The sequence below is a fragment of the Leiobunum rupestre genome, chromosome 4, assembly GCF_980474605.1.
Source record: "Leiobunum rupestre chromosome 4, qqLeiRupe1.1.hap1, whole genome shotgun sequence".
Taxonomy (NCBI): Eukaryota; Metazoa; Arthropoda; class Arachnida; order Opiliones; family Sclerosomatidae; genus Leiobunum; species Leiobunum rupestre.
The window spans coordinates 40139586-40158991 of record NC_143387.1 but is presented as its reverse complement, the minus strand read 5'-3'; the positions used below and the strand labels follow the sequence as shown (position 1 = coordinate 40158991).

Below are 19406 nucleotides of genomic sequence, written 5' to 3'. Positions count from 1 at the left end.
GGACAGTGTACCGAAATTGTGCAATAGGCCCCCAATCCCTTCGCATTCCACCAGTGATGGACTGAGTCTTATATTTAAACCAATTATTAATGAAATTTCTGGAATCAAATAAATCGCTTTTTTTCAGTGATGGAATAGGTCTTATTAAAGGCCTAGTTTCAGATAATTTCATCCCCCAGTGTCGAAAAAGGGTTCAAACATCTTTTTGCTTTTCCCTTCACTAACCCCGTATTAATAGCGACGGTCACCTCGTAATTCGGACTTCGCGGTTCTCAAGGGCATTGTTAATGCTGACAATTTTGACAGCGCTAACAATGCCGGACTTAATCCTTCCACATGGAGAGGTTGGGAGAGCGAGCTGACCCGTCGCTATCAATGGTGGGGTTTCGCGGGGGAAGTAAAAAGGATGTTTGAACCCTTTTTTGGCAAAGAGGGGTGAACCTAGGCCTTTAAATTAACAGCCCTGGGCCCACTTCACGAACGGCCCGTGGGGCAACTATAACGCTGTGATGTTAAAGGTGGCCCACTTTCCTCTATGGCCAGTCCGCCACTGCTTTCCACTCCCCTAAATGAATTTTAACAAAGGAAAACTTAGAATTAATTTAAAATTAAATTCGAACTGAATGTCGGTTGAAATTACAAATGGGGGTTTGTCCCTCGAAGGGCTGACGAGTGTATCATAAGTAGCATAATACATATAAGTATGACGCTATTCTGGAAATGCAAATTTTTTATGATAGTTTGTTTCGAGTAGTCTTTCCCAGATAACGGGGAAATATGGAACCAAAGATACCAAACGCTTTTGTACGTCCCCGTTAAAAGAAATAAAACCTTATAATCAATTGTTTATTTAATCACAAATTATACATTTTATCAACACCAAATACCTTTAAGAAGAAAAAAAACGGCCCGGACATAAAAATCGACTTCAACATAACTATTCTTTTGATGATTTTTCTAAAATTTCATTAACAATTTCTATGACCTCTGCTTCGGGAGTGGAATCGCCTCCCGTTCCTTGGTCGTCTAAAATATGGCTGGGTAAAGAGGAGTAGAATTCGTCATCGCTGTCATCATCGATAAGCATTGGATCGTTCATCAATTTTTTTGGTTTTATTTCAATAGATGTTTCTATAAATTAACGTGGCCTTATTGTTTTAACTTAGCTACTACGTCACTGCTTTAACTTCGGTAATATTAAGAGCGCGCGCTTAAGGCGCGAGAAACCTCGGATTTTCACGTGCGCGTGAAAACCGCGCGTGTCAAAACTATTCTAATAAAGCTATGGCATCGTGACGTAGGAGCAACATGAAAACAAGTTCGGCAAGCGTAGATGAATTTATAGAAAGGCCAATTGGCCTTTTTCTAGAGGAAAATAAAGCGGTTCATTTACAGTTATCAATACTCAAAATGGTATTAGGAGCAAAGAAAATATAAGTGTAATAGCAACCGTAACTTCCACGATGAATTTAAAATATTTTGACGTTTCAATCTTAAAGGCCCATAGGTTTTTTTCTGCCTGCCCCCCTTTAAATTAACTTAGTGGAGCACAAATACCCTAGTGGTAGGCCAACCGCTGAACATGTTGACCTAATTTAAAGGGGGACAGGCAAAGAAAACCTAGGCCTTTAAGCTATGGCTTTGCGCGACAAATTAGTTGTTAAGAAACCTTCCAATAAATCAGCCTTAAATTAAATGTACACAGAGATTTTATTTTATTTTATTTCTACTTTTATATTTCCTTTGGTAGACAAGAGGATTGTTATATTTCTTACTTTCCTAACTCTGTACCTCCTTGTGTGCGACTTTGGTAAGACCATCGTCGAGGACACCGGCCGATTAGGCGAGATCACCGGCCGATTAGGCGAGACCACCGGCCGATTAGGCGAGGAATTTTGTGGGCGATATGGGGTGGCAGTCCGTGGGATCTCCCGCTTTCTTGTGCTACCAACATTACTCTGCGCATGCCTAAAGAATAAAAGTAACGAATTGTGTGCAAAATAACTTAATTAGGTACTGATAACTTAATTAGTTAGTGATGTAATGCAAATTTACCTTTCCCCTTCCAAGTTTTGGAATTCTCTGTCAGCCACACAATAGCTGACGATAGTCCTCCTCAAATCCACACTGGAATCCCAGCTGACATACGCAGCCTGGATGGCCGCACGGCAATCCCCGTACGCTACATGCGCACCGGTAAATTTCAACGTCTTGTACACATCGCTGACCGATACGCTGTTCAGATAGCAGAATGCGGCTATATCCAATATCTGTGTTGCACTTCCTACAGTCCTTTTAAAAAATAAGACACGCAACCCTTGCGGCCAGGGAGTCAAACCTAAACTTGGATTATCGCAAAGCCCGACAAGATTTTGGAATCTTACGAATTGGTTAATTTTTTGGGTTGGGGTTTTTGGAGATGCCATTTCGATGCTATAATATTTGGTTGTGAGGTTAAGTTCCTTGTGCGAAAGCAAAGACTATATATACGCTTCGCTTTAGTCTTTGTGCGAAAGGGAATAGAATCGAGAAAAGAAGGGATTCCCTGGGTGGGGGATAACGTACAAGCCGAGGCGCCACTCGCCAAAATATAGCTAGGCTTAAAAATAAAGAAAGGGGTCTCTTGGAAGATTTTACAAACCAATTACAATAGCCCACAAACATTTCCAAAACACGTGAAATCCACTGGCACCAGTTGGTCTGGCACTACAGAGCAACGAAAGTACAGGAATGAAGAGGGTTTAAATCAAAGACTATATATACGCTTCGCTTACTAGACAGGCGTCTCCATACAAATAACCTGTTAACACTTTCGAGACACGGGAGAAGGCTTTTGACCAGCCGTTAGAGGCGCCACTAATTGCACTGCTGAAGCGCGGGGAAAATTTGGACCAGTGTCTGCTATAGATTCTTTTACGCGCGTATTTCATGGGAGTCGCCAATACCGTGCTACACGCGAGAGAACGGGTTTTGGGGGAAAGAACTTTCCACGGTAGAGCTACGTGCAGTACGTCTATGGCAGCTGCCTGTGGAGCAAATCGTGGGAGGGTCCTTGATGGGGGGAAAGACGCGCGTAAAAGAGTGTATTGTATGCAAGTTGGGCTTTTGAATCTAGTAAATATAAGACTCAGTCCATCACTGGTGGAATGCGAAGGGATTGGGGGCCTATTGCACAATTTCGGTACACTGTCCGGTTTGGAAACTCTCTCGACCCTCTGGCATCGTGTAGGCTATACCGTCTTTTGCGTTACGAAATGGGCGGGGTAACTAAACCGCGGACGGTGAAGAGCAAGCGTTTTCCACTATAGTGGCGTCGCCTACGTTCTGAATTTGGAGTTTTTAGGAAACATGACATGCAAAAAAATAAATAAATAAATATAAAGTCAAACTTTAAGACAGCCCCCCCCCCTCCTCCACAAGAGATAAGGGAACTAAGAGAGAAGGCGTTTAAAATCAGTATTATAAATTAGATAAATAACCATCTCGGGTATTTTGAATTAGGTGCGATTAGATTCAAATAACGCGCCAGCGAATGACGGGGTAAGTCAGCGAAAACGCTTCACTGCAAAGTGTGCGCGTATGAAGTATACAAGTTTGAGCGTCGCAAGGATGCTAGTTCGCGGGTACAAAGTATACTCGTTTTCTTAAAGTATGCTAGCTTGTGAGACGAAACTATGAGATATAGTAGAAAAGTATACTATAGTGTGAAGTAAGAATTTTGTCCGGTTTGGCGTTAAATAACCCGGCCACCTGAATTAATAGCTTTAAAAGTCGCTTGATGACTTAGGCCTAAGGTGCTGCCTTGGGTATTAGCCTAGCTGATTATTATTATTATTATTATTACAGCCTTGGCGAGAGATCTTCGCGTGATGTTGAGCACATTATCATTAACATCACGCGAAGCGACGCGAAAATCTCGGTCGCGAAGGCTATGCGTGCGTCCACCTTGTCTTTGGTAGGACGACATGAAAGCGCGTGATCACAGAAGAGAAGGTCAGAGGTTATATTGAAGCGTCTATTAAATTATTTAATCAGAATTGTTATGGTAGATATATTTCGTATTTTAATTTTGCCTTATTTAAATACAAATTTCGCCTTATTTAAATACAAATTTATCCTTTTTAAATCCAAAGCCTTTATAAATAAAAATGTAGCCTGATTTAAGTGAAAATGTAGCCTTATTTAAATGGAAATTTAGTCTTAATTAAATGAAAATTTAGCCTTATTTAAATAAAAATTTAGCCTTATTTAAATGAAAATTTAGGCTTATTTAAATTAAAATTTAGCCTTATTTAAATAAAATATTTCATTAGAGTTCTTATGGTGTTTAAATTTAATAGTTTAAAGGGAGTATTAATTTCGTAAATGAATTGACAATTAATTAAATAAATATTTGATTCATGTCTTAAGCCTGACTTTTATTTTTATAACACACATCCGTTATTTTGCCTATTGGAAAGTCGTGGGTTCAAATCCGGGCTCTGAAGTATTATTTTGTGATGATTATAATTGTAATTCTGTACAATATGATCTGTTTAATAGTTTCAATTTTAAATTTTATCTAGTAACGTATCATTCACACTAAACAACTTTCGTTGACCATTTTGTTTAGGCATTTTTATTCTTTCAACTAACTTCCCACTTTGAAAGTGGAAGTTTAGCGAATTTTGGATGCTGCTATAATTGTTCGTTTTTACACTGTGCAATTAGTTTGACGGTTAGCGTCTCACTATACAACTTTCTTATATTATTTTCTTTGTATAAACTAAATTTTACTTCTTAGACGACACTTGAATCCCCGCCATTCCGTTAGACCAAGTGTTACATGTAGACAACGGGAGATGTCACCACTATAGTGAAAGAAATTCACTGCTTTAACAATTAGTTGCTAATCCTTTGACCGGAGCTCTGTTGTTTGGGAAATTTTACATGGTGGGTATTTTCAGCTTCAATACTTTCTCCCGAAAATGATCACTATTCGCTTTTTTTACCAACTAATTTTTGGATTAGAACTCTATAAAATATAGCTTATGTAGGATTTTCATTGTCCCCCTTTGTCGCGCTTAAGTACTCACCGCCTCTGCTAGAGGTATTGTATTATCCCCTCCAGAAACACCTTCTTTCCTCCAAGAGTCTATAATGCTAAAACCAGGTAAATCATTTCTTAGAGCAAAACCACGTAACTATCAATTTCGTTTAGAAAGCTCCGCTCAAGTCTATGTCAGCCCTGTTTAACTATAACACGGGCAACGAAATAATATTATCGCCTTCTTGGCGAACTTGTTTAGATATGTGATACGAAAAGCGAACGGGATATGGTTGTCCGCAAATCCGAAGTCCGATCCGCAGACCGCACCGTCAGCGGCGCCTCGTGTTTCAGGGGCGAGGGAGAAAACCGCCGGGCGAAGTGACTATATAGATTATAGATACGAAAAGAGAACGGGATATGGTTGTCCGCAAATCCCCAGTCCGATCCGCAGACCGCACCGTCAGCGGCGCCTCTCTTCTCAGTGGCGAGGGAGAAAACAACCACGAAAAGGCCTTAGAGTTTTATTATATAGATTCATTTTAATTTTTCAATTTAAATATATATCCCTTTTTCTGAACGATAGTCATATATTTAGCCTTTATTGCAGTATCACTTCCATGTGATTCAATGACACCAGGAAACTATAGAGCAGCGGTTCCCAAAAGGTGTTCCGAGAATTCGCAGCGCGGCCATATTTGTTTGTGTCAAGAGTCTTTTAAGATATGTAAAAAAATGAGTTGGGGTTCCGCCAGAATTTGTTGGATAATTTAGGGTTCCATAGCAAAACAAAATTGGGAACCGCTGCTATAGAGGTATACACTAATACACTTGGAATATCTAAGGTTCCATTGGGACGGTGAAACGAAAGCGCGGCGAGAAAAAGGCGGGGCTTAACTACGTCAAGTGTAAGACGTAACACGACATTTCAAATTCATTGGCTCCAGGTTTGACGCGAAAAGAATGCGTCGTCATGGTAACAAATAGGCGATCTTCCCGCGCAAAAAAAGGCTTATAAAACAATGAATTTAAAAACCTCAATTTGTTATCGTACTTAATATTTTAAAGTAATTATAATGCTCTTCGCGAAAGAAGTGTAGTGATACCTAATTTCAGGTATTTGTATGGTTATAAAAGAGATAATCGGGTAAGCTAATAATATAATAACCATGACTAGGCTTAATGACGAGGTTTCGTCGAATTAGGGTAGCGAGGCGCGAGAGTTTTTCTGGTGAGTTTTCCCGCTTTAAGACACGCCCGTTTCTACGAGCTTCATCACGGCCGTAAAAATCTTCCTTAGACATTCCCAGTGTATACCTATATAGTTTCCTGATGACACCTATGCTTTATTGTTCCTATAAATAAATATTTTTGCTCAGAAGGTAAGTAGAGATACTTCGCTATTGATTGCAATAGAGTCTTTGAGAAAGTAACAATGCCATATTCTTTTATTATTTTCTTCTATCAAAAACAGCAATTAAAATAGTAATAATCAGATAGGCTAATTGCGTAATGGTTTGATGTAAAATAAAAATTGTGGGTATTACCACTAGTTATGGTATAGCCGTTCAAACGTTAGGGTTAAAATAGTAAGTAGTACATTAATCAATAAAGGGATATCAAATTTTAATTTTAGGAGAGCGTTTGATTTTAGCGAATCGGACTGAAACAATCCACTAAACTATCGTTTGATCGAATTGGTGAAATAACTAGTGAAACAGAGTCTATTTAAAACCGAGAAATATAGCTTTATTTTTGAGGACTTTTATTTTTTACAAGGCATCCGAAAAGTCAATGCATTAGTTTTCTCCGATTTACAGTGGTTCTTTTTCATTGAATGCCAGAAGATACCGTTTAAGCCCCGCTCGTTCGCTTTCCGCTCCTCCCAAGAGGTAACACTTAACACGTGTCTTGGGCCTTCTAGAAAAGGAGCCTCCGTGAACAATGCGGGGCTCCCCGGTCTCATCTGGCAGCCATTACAAGGGCTTGTCGAACTCGATAATGCGTACGAATACATCATTAACGACAGAAAGACAAGTTTAAAAATACAAAATACAATTTAAAGAAAACCTTTTATTTTTATCTTTTTAACATTTAGTTTTGAAACTTAATTCTTATTTTTAACATTCCACATAGTTTAATAGTTTCTTAACAGAGCCATCGACAATTTAGGTATTTGGGCCCCCAGACGTTGGCTACTGGCCCCCTCGAGCAGTTAGGGATAGAATGGAAACTGGTACATCATTACAAATAGGACATCAGAGCACCCGGGAAGCCCTAGTATTGGGCATTTTCCCAAATAATTATTTTCTCAAATGTCTGTGACATTTTGTTCATTATTAGCAAGGTAGGGTGTTATTGTAAGTTACGAAAAATGTACGAGCTAATTCGATATTGTGGTCATCACCCTGACCACAGAAGGGCCAAGGACGGCTTAACAGTGAAATTTAAAAAATGTATTTCGGGGAACTGCTAACCTGTAGACTGTAGCATGGATGATAAAGCGTATTCTGCGTTCTAAGAATTCTTTGGTCACACGGGAGGCTAAAGGTTGAAAATTAAAATCCAAAACCACTAATATTTCCAAAATATACCAAATAACACCCGACATTTTTGCATATACTTATATTATAAAATGGGAATTTCTGAGTTGACGGTGAAATAAATCCTAAAATAACCAACGCAACCACTAGAAAAGGTGATAACGAGTTTGACCTAGTGACCACCTCCGAGAATTTTCCGATGAAAGGCAAAGTTGTCCTCTTTGGACAGCTACGAAACACGACCCTTTAAATTCTCGTTTTGAGGGGATTTTAAATTTATTTTCATCACAAAGATGAGAAGGGTCACACTCAAAGAGTTGCCCTCAAAATCGTCTTACGGAGAAAGTGGGAAAACGTCGAGCCATTAATTTCAACAAACATTCGCGCGGCCTGAGTTCAAGTCGCAAACAAAAGTAAATTTGCGCTTAAAAATTACAAAAAAGCAAATCTAAATGTACAACCGCTAAGACACCCGAGGAAATTAACCAAAAGGAAATATAATATATATATTTTTTCCACTTCCTGGAGTAAATTCGGAACACAATAGTCACTTTGACATTATTAAGAAAAAAAAAACTAGTTAACTCTCGCCAAAAACATTATTCATCCCAAAAACCTGTAAATCCAGCGTTTAAAACACAATTGGATGGATATAAAAATGAGACTATCAAAAGGCACTGACAGGTTTCGACTCCCCTATGATTATGCATTAAAATAAAATAATCACTAATGATAGTTTCTCTTTCGTCGAGTGGTATCAATCTCGACATTACGTAATATAATTAGGCAGCTGGGGAACAAACAGACGCGGGACGGCACGCTCATTATCCCTTCTGAAAGAACTAATTGCCTGTTTAGTAAAAGGTCGCGACGAAAATGAGAAAATTGACCTACGACCTGATAAAGAACCAGCGAGCCACTACGTACAAGGGTGAAAAGCAAGCATTTTCTCTCGATATTCTAAAGTTTTCTGACCAAAAACAATAGTTGATTTTATAAAATAAATAGTGGTGTTGCCCAGCTTGGTAAAAAGTTGCTCTTACATCACAAGGCACAGCTTTATTAGTATATTCTTCACACGAGCGATTTACACGGGCACTTAAAAATGCTATATTCCTCGCGACTGTATAGCGCGCGCTCGTAGGCTTGTAAAAGTAAGAGACTATGACGTAAGAGCCACCTTAAAACAAAAAGACCACGTTCCTTTATAAAAAGAACTATTCTTCGAGATTGTACTTAATAAATAAAACATTTGCTAACACCCTCGGTTTCGATTGGCGTGACAGCTAGCTGGCGTAGAGGAAGATTCGGAGTGATCTTTGACCTTTTTGCGAAAAGAACCGGAATTAGCATTCCTACGTTTGTAAATTAATTTAAACTACTTGTTGTATCTGAGCCCCGGAAGTGACACGTTGAACGGTTTGGTGAATCCGGCAATAATTTTATCTCAGAGTTGGCAAGTTTTAGACATGTTTCAAAAATATTATAAATAACCCAGGCCCGTAACAAGCCGCCAAAACTCGGGGGTGCTCAAAATTTTTTGGGGGGCGCCAATGTCTAATTGATACTAAAAATCGTCATTTTTAACTCCCACTCCTGAAATTAGTAAATATACCGAAATTGGCTTTATTTTGTTATCTTTTAAATTATGAATTAGCCCAAAAATACCAAGGCAGTGTTATATCCGTCTAAACACTTTCGATTGGCTAGTTCGGTATTTCTTCAATTGCAATATTTAAACTTTTGGTGCAGTGAAACGCGCGGAAACAATTTTTTTTAAACTAAAGTAAAAACGTTTTAAATATTTACTGAAATTATATTGTGATGTAGCTCTCCTTTTGATTAATATACAAATATTTTAGATCATATCTTGAACAATCGATATTTTTTGGGGTCGGTCGGGTAGGGGATGCTCAAGTATTAATTTTGGGGCGCTGAGCATCACCTGGCACCCCCCCCCCCTATACGGGCCTGAAATAACCATTAAGAACCAATTTGTTTAAAAACTTTCAAACTAACCTTTTTAAACATTTACTTATTAAAGTAATTATTACACACTTTTTTGAAGGATTGTTTACGATTATGAACGAAGATAAATTAAAAATTTCAGTGGCGGCACCATTTTATTTTTAGTTTTGGGTAGTTAGTATATTTTTGATCCCCTTATTTATTTGCTGAAGCCAGAAAAATGAGGCAAGTCAAAATTTAAATTTCTATGCTCCCTGTAAGCGATTTTAGTAGAATTTTAAAGAACTTGTTTGATAATTTTAAATTGTTTGGACCCCTTAAAATTTCAAGGTGGTCCATGGCCAACCTTGCCTACCCCCCTGGCACCGCCCCTAAAAAAATAGCTCAACGGAATTATAAATACCATATTTACTGCGTCAAAAACCGGTAATAAATACGTATGATAAATAAAAAGTTTGATTCTAAAGCTGTTTCTGCAATAAGCTATGGTTTATATCTTTGTAGTTGTTTGCGAACAATGGAATTCACGACCTACTGTGATGGATGATAACCAATCATATGGGATACGTGGAATTTTTTCTGAGATGCAGAGAATAATTGAATTTGGTTAATTTGAAATAATTAAAGTAAACGGACAGGCTTACTGTTTATTCCTAATATAATAATAATAATAATAATAAAAATGGTTTAATTAGTGTTTTTCTGACCTGCCATTACATTCTCAAGGCCAAGTCATGGATGAGTTGTAGGCCTTTGGTATCAACGATTATAATACATTTAAGTTAATGGTACAATTATAAATTTATATTATAAAAAAACATGAGTGAACACAATTTAGAATTATAATGGGTAAGGGATGAGCTAATTAATAATCTTTAACGCAACATAATAATTTTTTTCGCTTCAAACTTAAAGTGCGACAAGCCATTGGAAAGTTTTCAGGTTTGGCCTCGCAGACTGGACTACACAAATTGAGTTCTCAAAACACAATCGTTAACATAATTTAACCGTGATTTCTTACTGGGTTAATAAAGGCAGGTGCATAAAGTAATTGGGATAAATATATTAATCGTTGGAATAATAAAATAAAAATGATATTCAACCTGCAGGAAGGGATTCGAAATTATAATTTATCAACCATTAATCTAACAGATTAAAAATTAAAATTTCACATTAATGCTCATAGAAAAAAATAATTTTATTACAAAAATAACATGTACAGTCATTGCTACCATCATTGGCGGAGACACGGGAATATTTTAGGTCCGAACCCCCTTTGAACAAATTTCGCAGCTTTGGACTATAGTCGTTTGACAACCCCATTTTGCCCGCCTTGTAGTTGTTACTTAATCAGATAGGCCTGGACCTTTATGCGTAACTTCTGGTTGTCACCATATAATTTATTTAGATAGATCACTTACGTGCTCTGATTTTTGATCGAATAAACGATCTTGTACTTAAATGGTTCAATGATTTTTCATAAATTATTCCGTAACGCATGCTTTAAAACGTTATTTTTGCCTTTTATTCTTTTGCTGACAAATTCAGTTGAAAAACGTAAAAATTCACGAGTAGACTAAAATTGAAGAATTTTAGGTCTTGGGCAAATGGTTTAGATCGAATTGATTATTTTTCCAGATGTCCCCTCGTACCAGCGTCTTATTTTTATAGGAGTTTCCTCATGAGTATTGATGATTTAAAACGATTTTATAACAAAAACGTGTTGTTTCTTTTTGGAGAGCACAGATTTTTTCAATCCTGACTTGTGTGGGAAAAGAATTCTGAATTCTCAACTACAATATAATTTTAATATTTGATTACTGAGTTAGTTGTAAATTAGGCCCTATAGTACAATTATTTTTACTGACACTCTAGTTGTTTCGCCAATAACAACATAAAGCAAATCGTGGCTAAGGACTGTCAACTTTAAGTGATTTATAACAAGTCTACGACTAAATCTCATTAACCGATGTATTTGTGTCATGTAATCTATGTGTATTAAGTAACTTATGGTGTTATTAAAAAAAAATGTTAAAAGAACAAATTTTAAGTCGACAGCTTGAAATATAAGCATTTCTGTCATCTGTAAGTTTATTATATTCCGTTATGAAAAACCATGAAATAAAAAAGGTGTTTTTGGGAGGATTTGCATTAATAATGTTAAGCCCGCCTTTAGTTTCACCCGTCGTGGGATCTAACATTGTCATGTTACTTTGAGGAGCTTTGACCCTTGGTGGTTGGTAAAAGACAGAGAAATCTGTATAAAAATAATATAATGGCGAGAATTCATCCATCCTCTTTCTTCTATCCGATATATTTTGGGAAAGTGGGAAGACGAGTTTGGAGGAAGGGGAACTATGTCAGTGGTATAAAACTCGAGAACACTTTCTCCGTGAGAAGAGATAAAAGTGGAAAACGGTAGGTGCCTCATCTCCCAATTCTACCCGCTAGAGATTATCGGTTACAATTTATTTTTTCGCTAGGAAGACTACGTGACCATGTGGACAACTACGTGGTTGCTCTCCAGTCAGGTATATTAGAACAGTGCCAACTAGAGGGTTGAATACGCGGTACAGTTTAGTATTTGTAAAACTTATAATATAAATGTTTGCAGGTGCTTATTTATGTCGTAAGTGTGAGGGCCGTAGTACCGACGATAACCAAGTTGGACGTTCAATGCGCTCAGTCTGGGATGACAGTGCGGGTGGACTTCGACAACCCGTTCAATGGGATCGTATTTTCCAAGGGTCACTTTAATGATCCATCATGTCGGTAAGTCATTACTAACGCGTAAAAACTACTAAACGTCTTAAAAATATTCACTAATTAAACTAGTCACGAATTACATCCTCAATAAATAAGAACTTAAAACGTAAAACGTCTCTAATGCAAATTTTCCCATTTTCTTCCTAACCCGTCTTTTATATAAAAAATAAACCGTGTAAACAACTCGTCTAACTCATCGGGTAACGCAAAACATAAAAACTAAACCAATAGTTACGTCGACCCAAAAATCGACCCTCGAAGTTCTCGGACGTCGTATAATTTTGTCATACCAATGGCTTCTTGCGGAACTTTAAAAACGGATGGCTTAACCGCGGGAACTGTCGGGTTCCAAAATACGATCATCTTTCAGAACGACGACGTGGTCCAGGAAATCTGGGATTCCGCTAGAAAAATAAGTTGCGACTGGACAACGCGCTTCGACAAATTCGTCACCTTTAGTCCATACTCGGTGGACATGCTGCAAGTACAGGAAGTCGCATTTAGCGGTGACAAGATTGATTGTTGGATGGACTTGCAAAGAGGAAAAGGCCCATTCGCTACTCCGTTGACCGGAGTTGTTAAAATAGGCGAGATTTTGACTATAGTCATTTACGCCAAGGACGAAGAAGGAGTTTTCGACATGAGCGTCAAAGATTGTTACGCTTACGACGGTCCCGATTTTACGAACGCCGCAACCAGGAGCGTTCAACTAACGGATAAAGACGGATGCACGTTGAAGGACAAGTTGATAGAAACATTTTATCGCACGAGAGATACCGGAAACACCGGTGCTACCGTTATAGCGTACGGTTTCGTCAACGCTTTCAAGTTTCCAGAGAAGAACGACGTTTTTCTAGCTTGCAATGTGGAAGTTTGCAAAGGAGCCTGCGCGAAGGGCCGTTGCAATCCAGACGCGATCGGCTCATCGGGACAGGAATCTATTCAAGGGGAACGCGTTGATTCCGGAATCCCGAACACGATTCTCATTACTCCAGAACCAAGGCGAACCATCATAAAGCTCTTGACCTTCGCACCTAGCACATCTCGACCAGCAACAAGGCGACCGAAACTCGAAAATCCAGAACCACTCAGTCAGGTTACGTTAAAATCACCGAAACGACTTCCATTACCGCAAAACCTTCCCAATCCAGCGACGCTGTTACCAGAACCGAGAACATCGACGCGAAAACCATTACCCGCGGCTCCAGCGTCCCAGAGATTGACTCAAGCCGGCTCGACCCCGAAACCGCACAAAGCTCACGCGCTTCACGCTTTCCACGGAGAATTTGGCCGATACAGAACGAGAATAGGAGGACGAAAACGCAGAGAAATTAACCAAGACGGAAAACAAAACGCCACGCTAAATTTTCTTAAATCTTTTGTCGTTGTCTCAGCGGACGATTTCCCAGAGTTTAGCCAATCAAGCGTTGGTCAAGTTTGTTTATCATCGACCAATTTCGCGACGGCGTCCGCCATTATGAGCACTACCACATTAGTGGCTCTTATTACCGCCGTTTATCTATATACACGGTCTAAGAGCAAAAGTTTCGACATTAAGCAATAAATTATGAGGGATTTTTGAAAGGAAAATATTCTTCTAACTTTATATTGACCAGAAGTTTATTATAAAAGATCTTAGGTTACCAGATAATCATATTTTTCGTAAATAAAACTAACTAATATAGCTTGATAAACACATTTCATGATTAGTCTTTTTGCCAAAATAAAATTTAAAATCCGAATTTTTTTCAATCCACTGATCACATGGAACATTTGGAGCACTAGTTAGTAAATTCCGCATCCAATAAAACGAAGGCATTGAAAGGAAACATGACTTTGTTCAATACAATAGAAATAATGTACTTTGACATATTTCCTTCTGGGTCATATAAAGCAATAGAAATTGTACAATAAATGGTTGCTATAATTATGATATATTTTTTTTAATTGTAAATTGTATTATAATCAAAAAAGTTGAACCTGTATATTATTTGTCTACATATGAATAAAGATGATTTTTTTTTTCAAAACTGAATTTTTTTTATTTAAAATCTTTGTAGGGTATTAAAACAATATCAAAACGGTTGAATTATACATTTTTAGTAATCTAACATTAAAGGCACTTTGTTAGCTTCGTAATTTATGAGAAAATACCAAATGGATTTACAGATCTTTGATTAACTTTTAACAAAAAATTCTATACAAACGTCATGACTTTTTCCAACAGGTACTATAAAATTCAATTTGACCTTATTTACATTATTTACACTTGTAAAGGCAAAGCGAATATGGAAATTTGAACGCTGAATATGGCTTTTGTATAAAATGAGGATTTCTCTAAGCAGAAAGGCCTTTGATTCAAACAATTGGCCATAATGTTGGAGACCCAAATAAAATTGTGGATCTATTCAAATTCTGGCTGTTTCATTTCTTTCAATATTTTCAAGGCCTGTAATATTTTCATCAATATTTTCTTCGTTAACACAAATGAAACAAAAAAATTAAATACTTTTAACAATGCAGTGATCCAATTTGTAGATTGTTTTGGATTTGGGACCAAAGGCACTACGAGTTTCAAATTTAGCTTGCTTCCTCCCTCATTGTAAAGGATCTCAATACCTCCAGTATCATTTTCTTGATCTTCACTCTTTAATTTCTTAACTGTTACAACGTTTGAAAGTGGCAGTGCATCGTGATGACTGACACTACCCCCATCGAACAATATCTCTCTGTGATTTGAGGAAAGTCGACAAAAAAATGATTTAGTACGCTCTGGATTATTGTTTTTTTCCTCCAACAAAAAATTGGCCCCTAATAAACACGTGTGGAAAGAAAAAAGATTTATAATTATAAAAATTGTGAAACAAGCATTAACGTAAGAATAACTACCTGACATTAGAGATTTTAGGTGAGTGTTATAAAATTCATTTTCCCTATTAGTTATTTTGGTGCAAGATTCACAAACCCTCACTGGATCAACGAAGCACATTCGAGGTAAGACAACAAATGTAGAAGAACATTTATTGCAAAAAACCAGTCCACATCTCCGACAGTGATGTCTTCGTGTCAGAAAATCAAATTTAACTTTGCAGCTTTTGCAGTTTGGGCTCTGAAATTATTAAGTAATCAATGTGAGTTTTACACTAATGACAATCTCATTAATGCTGCAACCGTGGATTATAATAGAAGCTAACGCTATTATGAGAGACTACTTTATAAGGGCTATTATTATTAATCACATTTCAGCTAGTTCAGTATATATAGAACAGCCAGCTAAGGCTTACCTCCTTATCAGCAATCCAATCGGGTTCGCTCAATTCGAACAAACTATGATCAGATTCGTCATTTGAAACAATACGGAGTCCGCTTTTAGATTTCACCAACTTCTTACAGCTAGCTAACGTAGTCATTATTATGAAATTCGAAGACCAACTGCCCGACGAAAAACTCCAAAAATACTATAAGGTCCACATATTTAAGAGAAACGCCCCCTCATTCCACAGTCTTATAAGTGACGTAAGAAATTCCAAAGTACATCTTGGCGGACTTTTCAAAAACATGAAGAGCTCAGTGAAGACCAAGTTATATTTTGTTTAAAAACCGGCTAAATTAAATTTTTAAATAGTTTTAATTTACTACAGACAATTAATGGATGGAATAATATGTAGTTATATTTACTATTTATATCAGTTTCATCGATAATAAGGCAAAAGAAAATGTGGGTATAATTTCTTGATAAACATTTACACTTTATTTCTGTGCAAGCTTATAAAATAACACTTTGAAAATAAAAGCCATTTTTAGGAAGCAGATTCTCTTTAAATAAAATTTGGATCCCTTTACAGACTGGTAATAGTTTGGGGGTATAAAAGCAGTTTGTTTTATCTCTGAACTGCCATAAAAAATCTGGATTAAATAAAAAAGATGGCATCTTTCTTTTTACGTAGATCGTTTTCTCTCAAATATGGTTGTGTCACGATTTGCTTTGTTTGCTATCATCCTGATTTAATTCAGAATCAATACTGTTTATAGAAGAAGATATCTGCGTTAATGCAGACTGCAAAGCCCTACTCAGGGACAATAACTGATTTCTCCTTTCTCTTTCTAATATCTGAAGATAGGAAAAAAAAGTATTATTCCGTGATAGACATTTCTTAAAATTTCATTTACTTCTTTATTTTGTTGGACAAACGAATTGAGGTCTGCTTTAAACTGGGCTAGCACTCCATCATTCTGCACAAAAGATTGGCCCCCATATTCCTTCCTCATTACTTCCTAAAAATTGTTACGATTTAATACAAGTCTTATTGATATTTCTATGGCAAAATTATAATATTCAAAATCAATCACCCAAATAGGGCTTATACGCTCTTTCGCAACATTCTTTACCCATCTTATTTGATAAACAAGGGTATGGTCAACAAGAGAATAACAATTTTGCGTAAAAGAGTATACAGAGTGATTGTACGTTAAATACTAATATTGGTTTTTGGTAGTGGTGTGCGAGTACTCAAAAATTGCGAGTACTCATTATCGAGTCCGAGTACTCGGACTCGGATTCGGAATACGTAATTTTATTACTCGCACGGGTACCCGATTCCCACGAAAAGGGTACATAATTACTCGAAGCGGACTCGAGTAAATAGATAATTTGAAAATTACCCGGCGAGTCTAATATTACTCAGCGAGTCCATTATTACTCAGCGAGTCCATTATTATTGGGCAAGATTATTTAAACAGCGGCAAATAAATTTCAGATGAATTGGCCACGATAACTTAGGACTCGAATTGAACTCGATAAAAATTAGGACTCAAATTGGACTCGTTAAAAACATTCTGGACTCGTATTGGACTCGAAAGCTTTAAACCTAATTCTTTAGGACTCGAGGACTCGATCAAGTCCTTAATATTTGGACTCGAGGACTCACGAGTCCAAGTTTCTAAGACTCGAGACTCGACTCGAATTTCAAAAAACAGGACTCGCACACCCTTAGTTTTTGGTATATTTTTTTCATTGTAATTTAATTTCCACTAAATGAGTTACCACCAAGGATGCTGCTACAACTTCACTTTGACTTTTCATACAGCTCTCCAAAGTAGTTTGGATAGTCTTTTGCATTTGCAGTGTGCATTCAACAGACGTTTGTGAAAATTGGTTTATGGATTCTGAGCATTTTTTGAACAGTTCATCCGTAGCCAACTGTATTCTAGATTCTATCGAATTGGATAAGGTGTCAAAGTTGTGCCTCAAGTGATTTAAATTTTCTGAATTTTCCACTTGAGAATTTTGAATTTCCACCAATGTTTTCTAAATTAAAAGGCGCAGCTATTTAGAGAGTCAGATCTGGGTCACAAATAAGCTTACCTGTATTTGCCGAAGCTCGGATGAGCTACTATCATTTTCGTAACTGACACTAGCGCGTGCACTTTGGTTGCAAATAGCTTGCTCTTGATTTTCATCCACTTGCGATTGTAACTCCGAAACTCTTCTATTGCTAGATGCTAATTCAGCATTTAGTCTATCATTTTCACGACTAACCCACGCTAATTGTTGTTCCAAATGGGACCTTTGTGAAGACAGCGCATCAATTTGCTGTCTTAATTCTGATGCGAGAGCTAAACTTTCAAATTGATGTCTGCCAGTAGCACCGGAACTAGACACTATTGATGGTTGTAATGGGTCACCACTTACAGGATCTACAAAGCATAATTAAAACAAATTTTTATTAAATCTTAACAAACTCATTGTAAAGACATACCAAGCCCATTGAAATTACTGCTTGATGAAGAAACCCCACATGCACTGACAATTGAAATATCAGGTGGGTTTCCAGTTCGTGGTGAAACTGATGAAAATGTGGCAGCTATGCATAAAGGAGATGGAGCAGAAACACCAGAACCACTGGCAACACTTGCTCCCGATATATTTACAAGCCAAGATTGAGATTCTTGATCAGCTGCTTGAGAGGAACTAGCCACTTCATCACTTGCATTTGCTGGGCTTGTTTGGACAGGTAATAGATCTGGGAATGTAGCCCATGGAGAGGGGCCAGCAGCTGCGGCAGAAACATTACCAATAGCTACATCCTAAAAATCAATACAAAGATTGTTGAGGTGGAAATAGCCAAGTAACAAATTTCTCACTTCAGATTCTTCAAAGTCTCCAAAATCATCATCCCCATTACTTCTATTTGCATTGGCACTCTCAGCCACTTCTGGTAACTGTAAATTGGTAAGTTTATCAAAGGTTAGAAAGGCATTTTATAGAAAGACAGATGTATAGGCCTAGATTATGCGTGATCTATATTCTGGATTCTAAAACATAGTCTCTATATCTTGAAAATGGCAATGGCATAGTGCGTTGGATAATTTTGGATTATAAAAAATCTTTTAATTGTCCAAATTAAGAAAAATAAATGGTCGTTTCGCCTGGGCGAGGTACCTCGTTAATACTAATAAAGTTTAGTTTTCTCCTTCTTAGGTTGTTGGTCTTTTTCTACAATTTCGCGGAGTTTATTGTTTAATGTGATAAATATATACTAAGATTTCACCAAGGCTTAATTTTAAAAATCTAAATTAACTTCTCAATTACCGAAGATGATGGTCTTCTTTCTTCTGGATTCATAATAGAATAGTAAAATATAAATTAAAATTAAATGGTCTAACTATGAGGAAATGCGGTTCAAATTATATCTGCACAAATGAGTAGCATCCAATTTAACAAGCACTCCATTTCTGCCGCGATTGAGGCCTAGTAAGTCGACCGGCCATTACTCATAAAATCCCCCCCATTACCGTCACATACATAGAGATAGAAAAGAAATAGAGGGAAGATTACCGCGTTAAGGCACCCCTGTTTTTGACCGGGAAAATTCATCCCCCCCCCCGCCGCGCATGTATGAAGCGGTAGATGGCCAGAATTTGCAACGCCATCTATCCTTCCTTTGTGTTGTAACAAGGGACGTGCGGGAATCTGCAAGCAAACTGTGGAAAGCTGAAATAAGAGAGAACCGTAGCCTTTGCCTATAGAGTGTTGTCGTCTGAAACCCTGCGACGTCACCATTGTAATTTGCCTACTGATAAAAAACGGTAACTGTCATGGC

The 19406-nt window shown here is 37.4% G+C and overlaps 3 protein-coding genes across 4 annotated transcripts; 1 reads left to right on the top strand and 2 right to left on the bottom strand.

The window, feature by feature from the left end:
• Window positions 1–12024: 12024 nt before the first annotated feature.
• Window positions 12025–13882, top strand: LOC149947765 (uncharacterized). Of its 2 annotated transcripts, XM_090172302.1 has the most exons (3): window positions 12025–12068; window positions 12152–12309; window positions 12535–13882. In XM_090172302.1, the coding sequence occupies exons 1-3, from the start codon at window positions 12036–12038 to the stop codon at window positions 13865–13867; spliced, it is 1524 nt and encodes a 507-aa protein (XP_090028428.1). In that variant the 5' UTR covers window positions 12025–12035; the 3' UTR covers window positions 13868–13882. The 2 variants fall into 2 exon arrangements, with proteins under 2 accessions (XP_090028428.1, XP_090028429.1); XM_090172303.1 differs by lacking the exon at window positions 12025–12068 and having other exon boundaries at window positions 12241–12309; window positions 12674–13882.
• A 486-nt stretch (window positions 13883–14368) lies between these two features.
• On the bottom strand, window positions 14369–15762 carry LOC149947764 (zinc finger FYVE domain-containing protein 21-like). The gene is made up of 4 exons (XM_090171614.1): window positions 15588–15762; window positions 15193–15412; window positions 14813–15114; window positions 14369–14752 (listed from the first exon to the last, which is right to left on the bottom strand). The coding sequence occupies exons 1-4, from the start codon at window positions 15711–15713 to the stop codon at window positions 14708–14710; spliced, it is 693 nt and encodes a 230-aa protein (XP_090027740.1). The 5' UTR covers window positions 15714–15762; the 3' UTR covers window positions 14369–14707.
• A 268-nt stretch (window positions 15763–16030) lies between these two features.
• On the bottom strand, window positions 16031–19086 carry LOC149947763 (uncharacterized). The gene is made up of 7 exons (XM_090172981.1): window positions 18896–19086; window positions 18448–18525; window positions 18063–18390; window positions 17669–18000; window positions 17348–17611; window positions 16474–16578; window positions 16031–16414 (listed from the first exon to the last, which is right to left on the bottom strand). The coding sequence occupies exons 1-7, from the start codon at window positions 18926–18928 to the stop codon at window positions 16277–16279; spliced, it is 1278 nt and encodes a 425-aa protein (XP_090029107.1). The 5' UTR covers window positions 18929–19086; the 3' UTR covers window positions 16031–16276.
• Between the last annotated feature and the right edge of the window lie 320 nt (window positions 19087–19406).

Coding starts and splice junctions, on each gene's coding strand:
- LOC149947765 (XM_090172302.1), top strand. CDS start 12,036: ATGTGGACAACTACGTGGTTGCTCTCCAGTCAG. Junction 12,069..12,151: donor CGTGGTTGCTCTCCAGTCAG/GTATATTAGAAC, acceptor AAATGTTTGCAG/GTGCTTATTTATGTCGTAAG. Junction 12,310..12,534: donor TTTAATGATCCATCATGTCG/GTAAGTCATTAC, acceptor CTAAACCAATAG/TTACGTCGACCCAAAAATCG.
- LOC149947764 (XM_090171614.1), bottom strand. CDS start 15,713: ATGACTACGTTAGCTAGCTGTAAGAAGTTGGTGAAATCTAAAAGCGGA. Junction 15,413..15,587: donor ATTGGATTGCTGATAAGGAG/GTAAGCCTTAGC, acceptor TAATAATTTCAG/AGCCCAAACTGCAAAAGCTG. Junction 15,115..15,192: donor CCTAAAATCTCTAATGTCAG/GTAGTTATTCTT, acceptor CGTGTTTATTAG/GGGCCAATTTTTTGTTGGAG.
- LOC149947763 (XM_090172981.1), bottom strand. CDS start 18,928: ATGAATCCAGAAGAAAGAAGACCATCATCTTCG. Junction 18,526..18,895: donor AAAGAAGACCATCATCTTCG/GTAATTGAGAAG, acceptor ACCAATTTACAG/TTACCAGAAGTGGCTGAGAG. Junction 18,001..18,062: donor CAGTAATTTCAATGGGCTTG/GTATGTCTTTAC, acceptor TATGCTTTGTAG/ATCCTGTAAGTGGTGACCCA.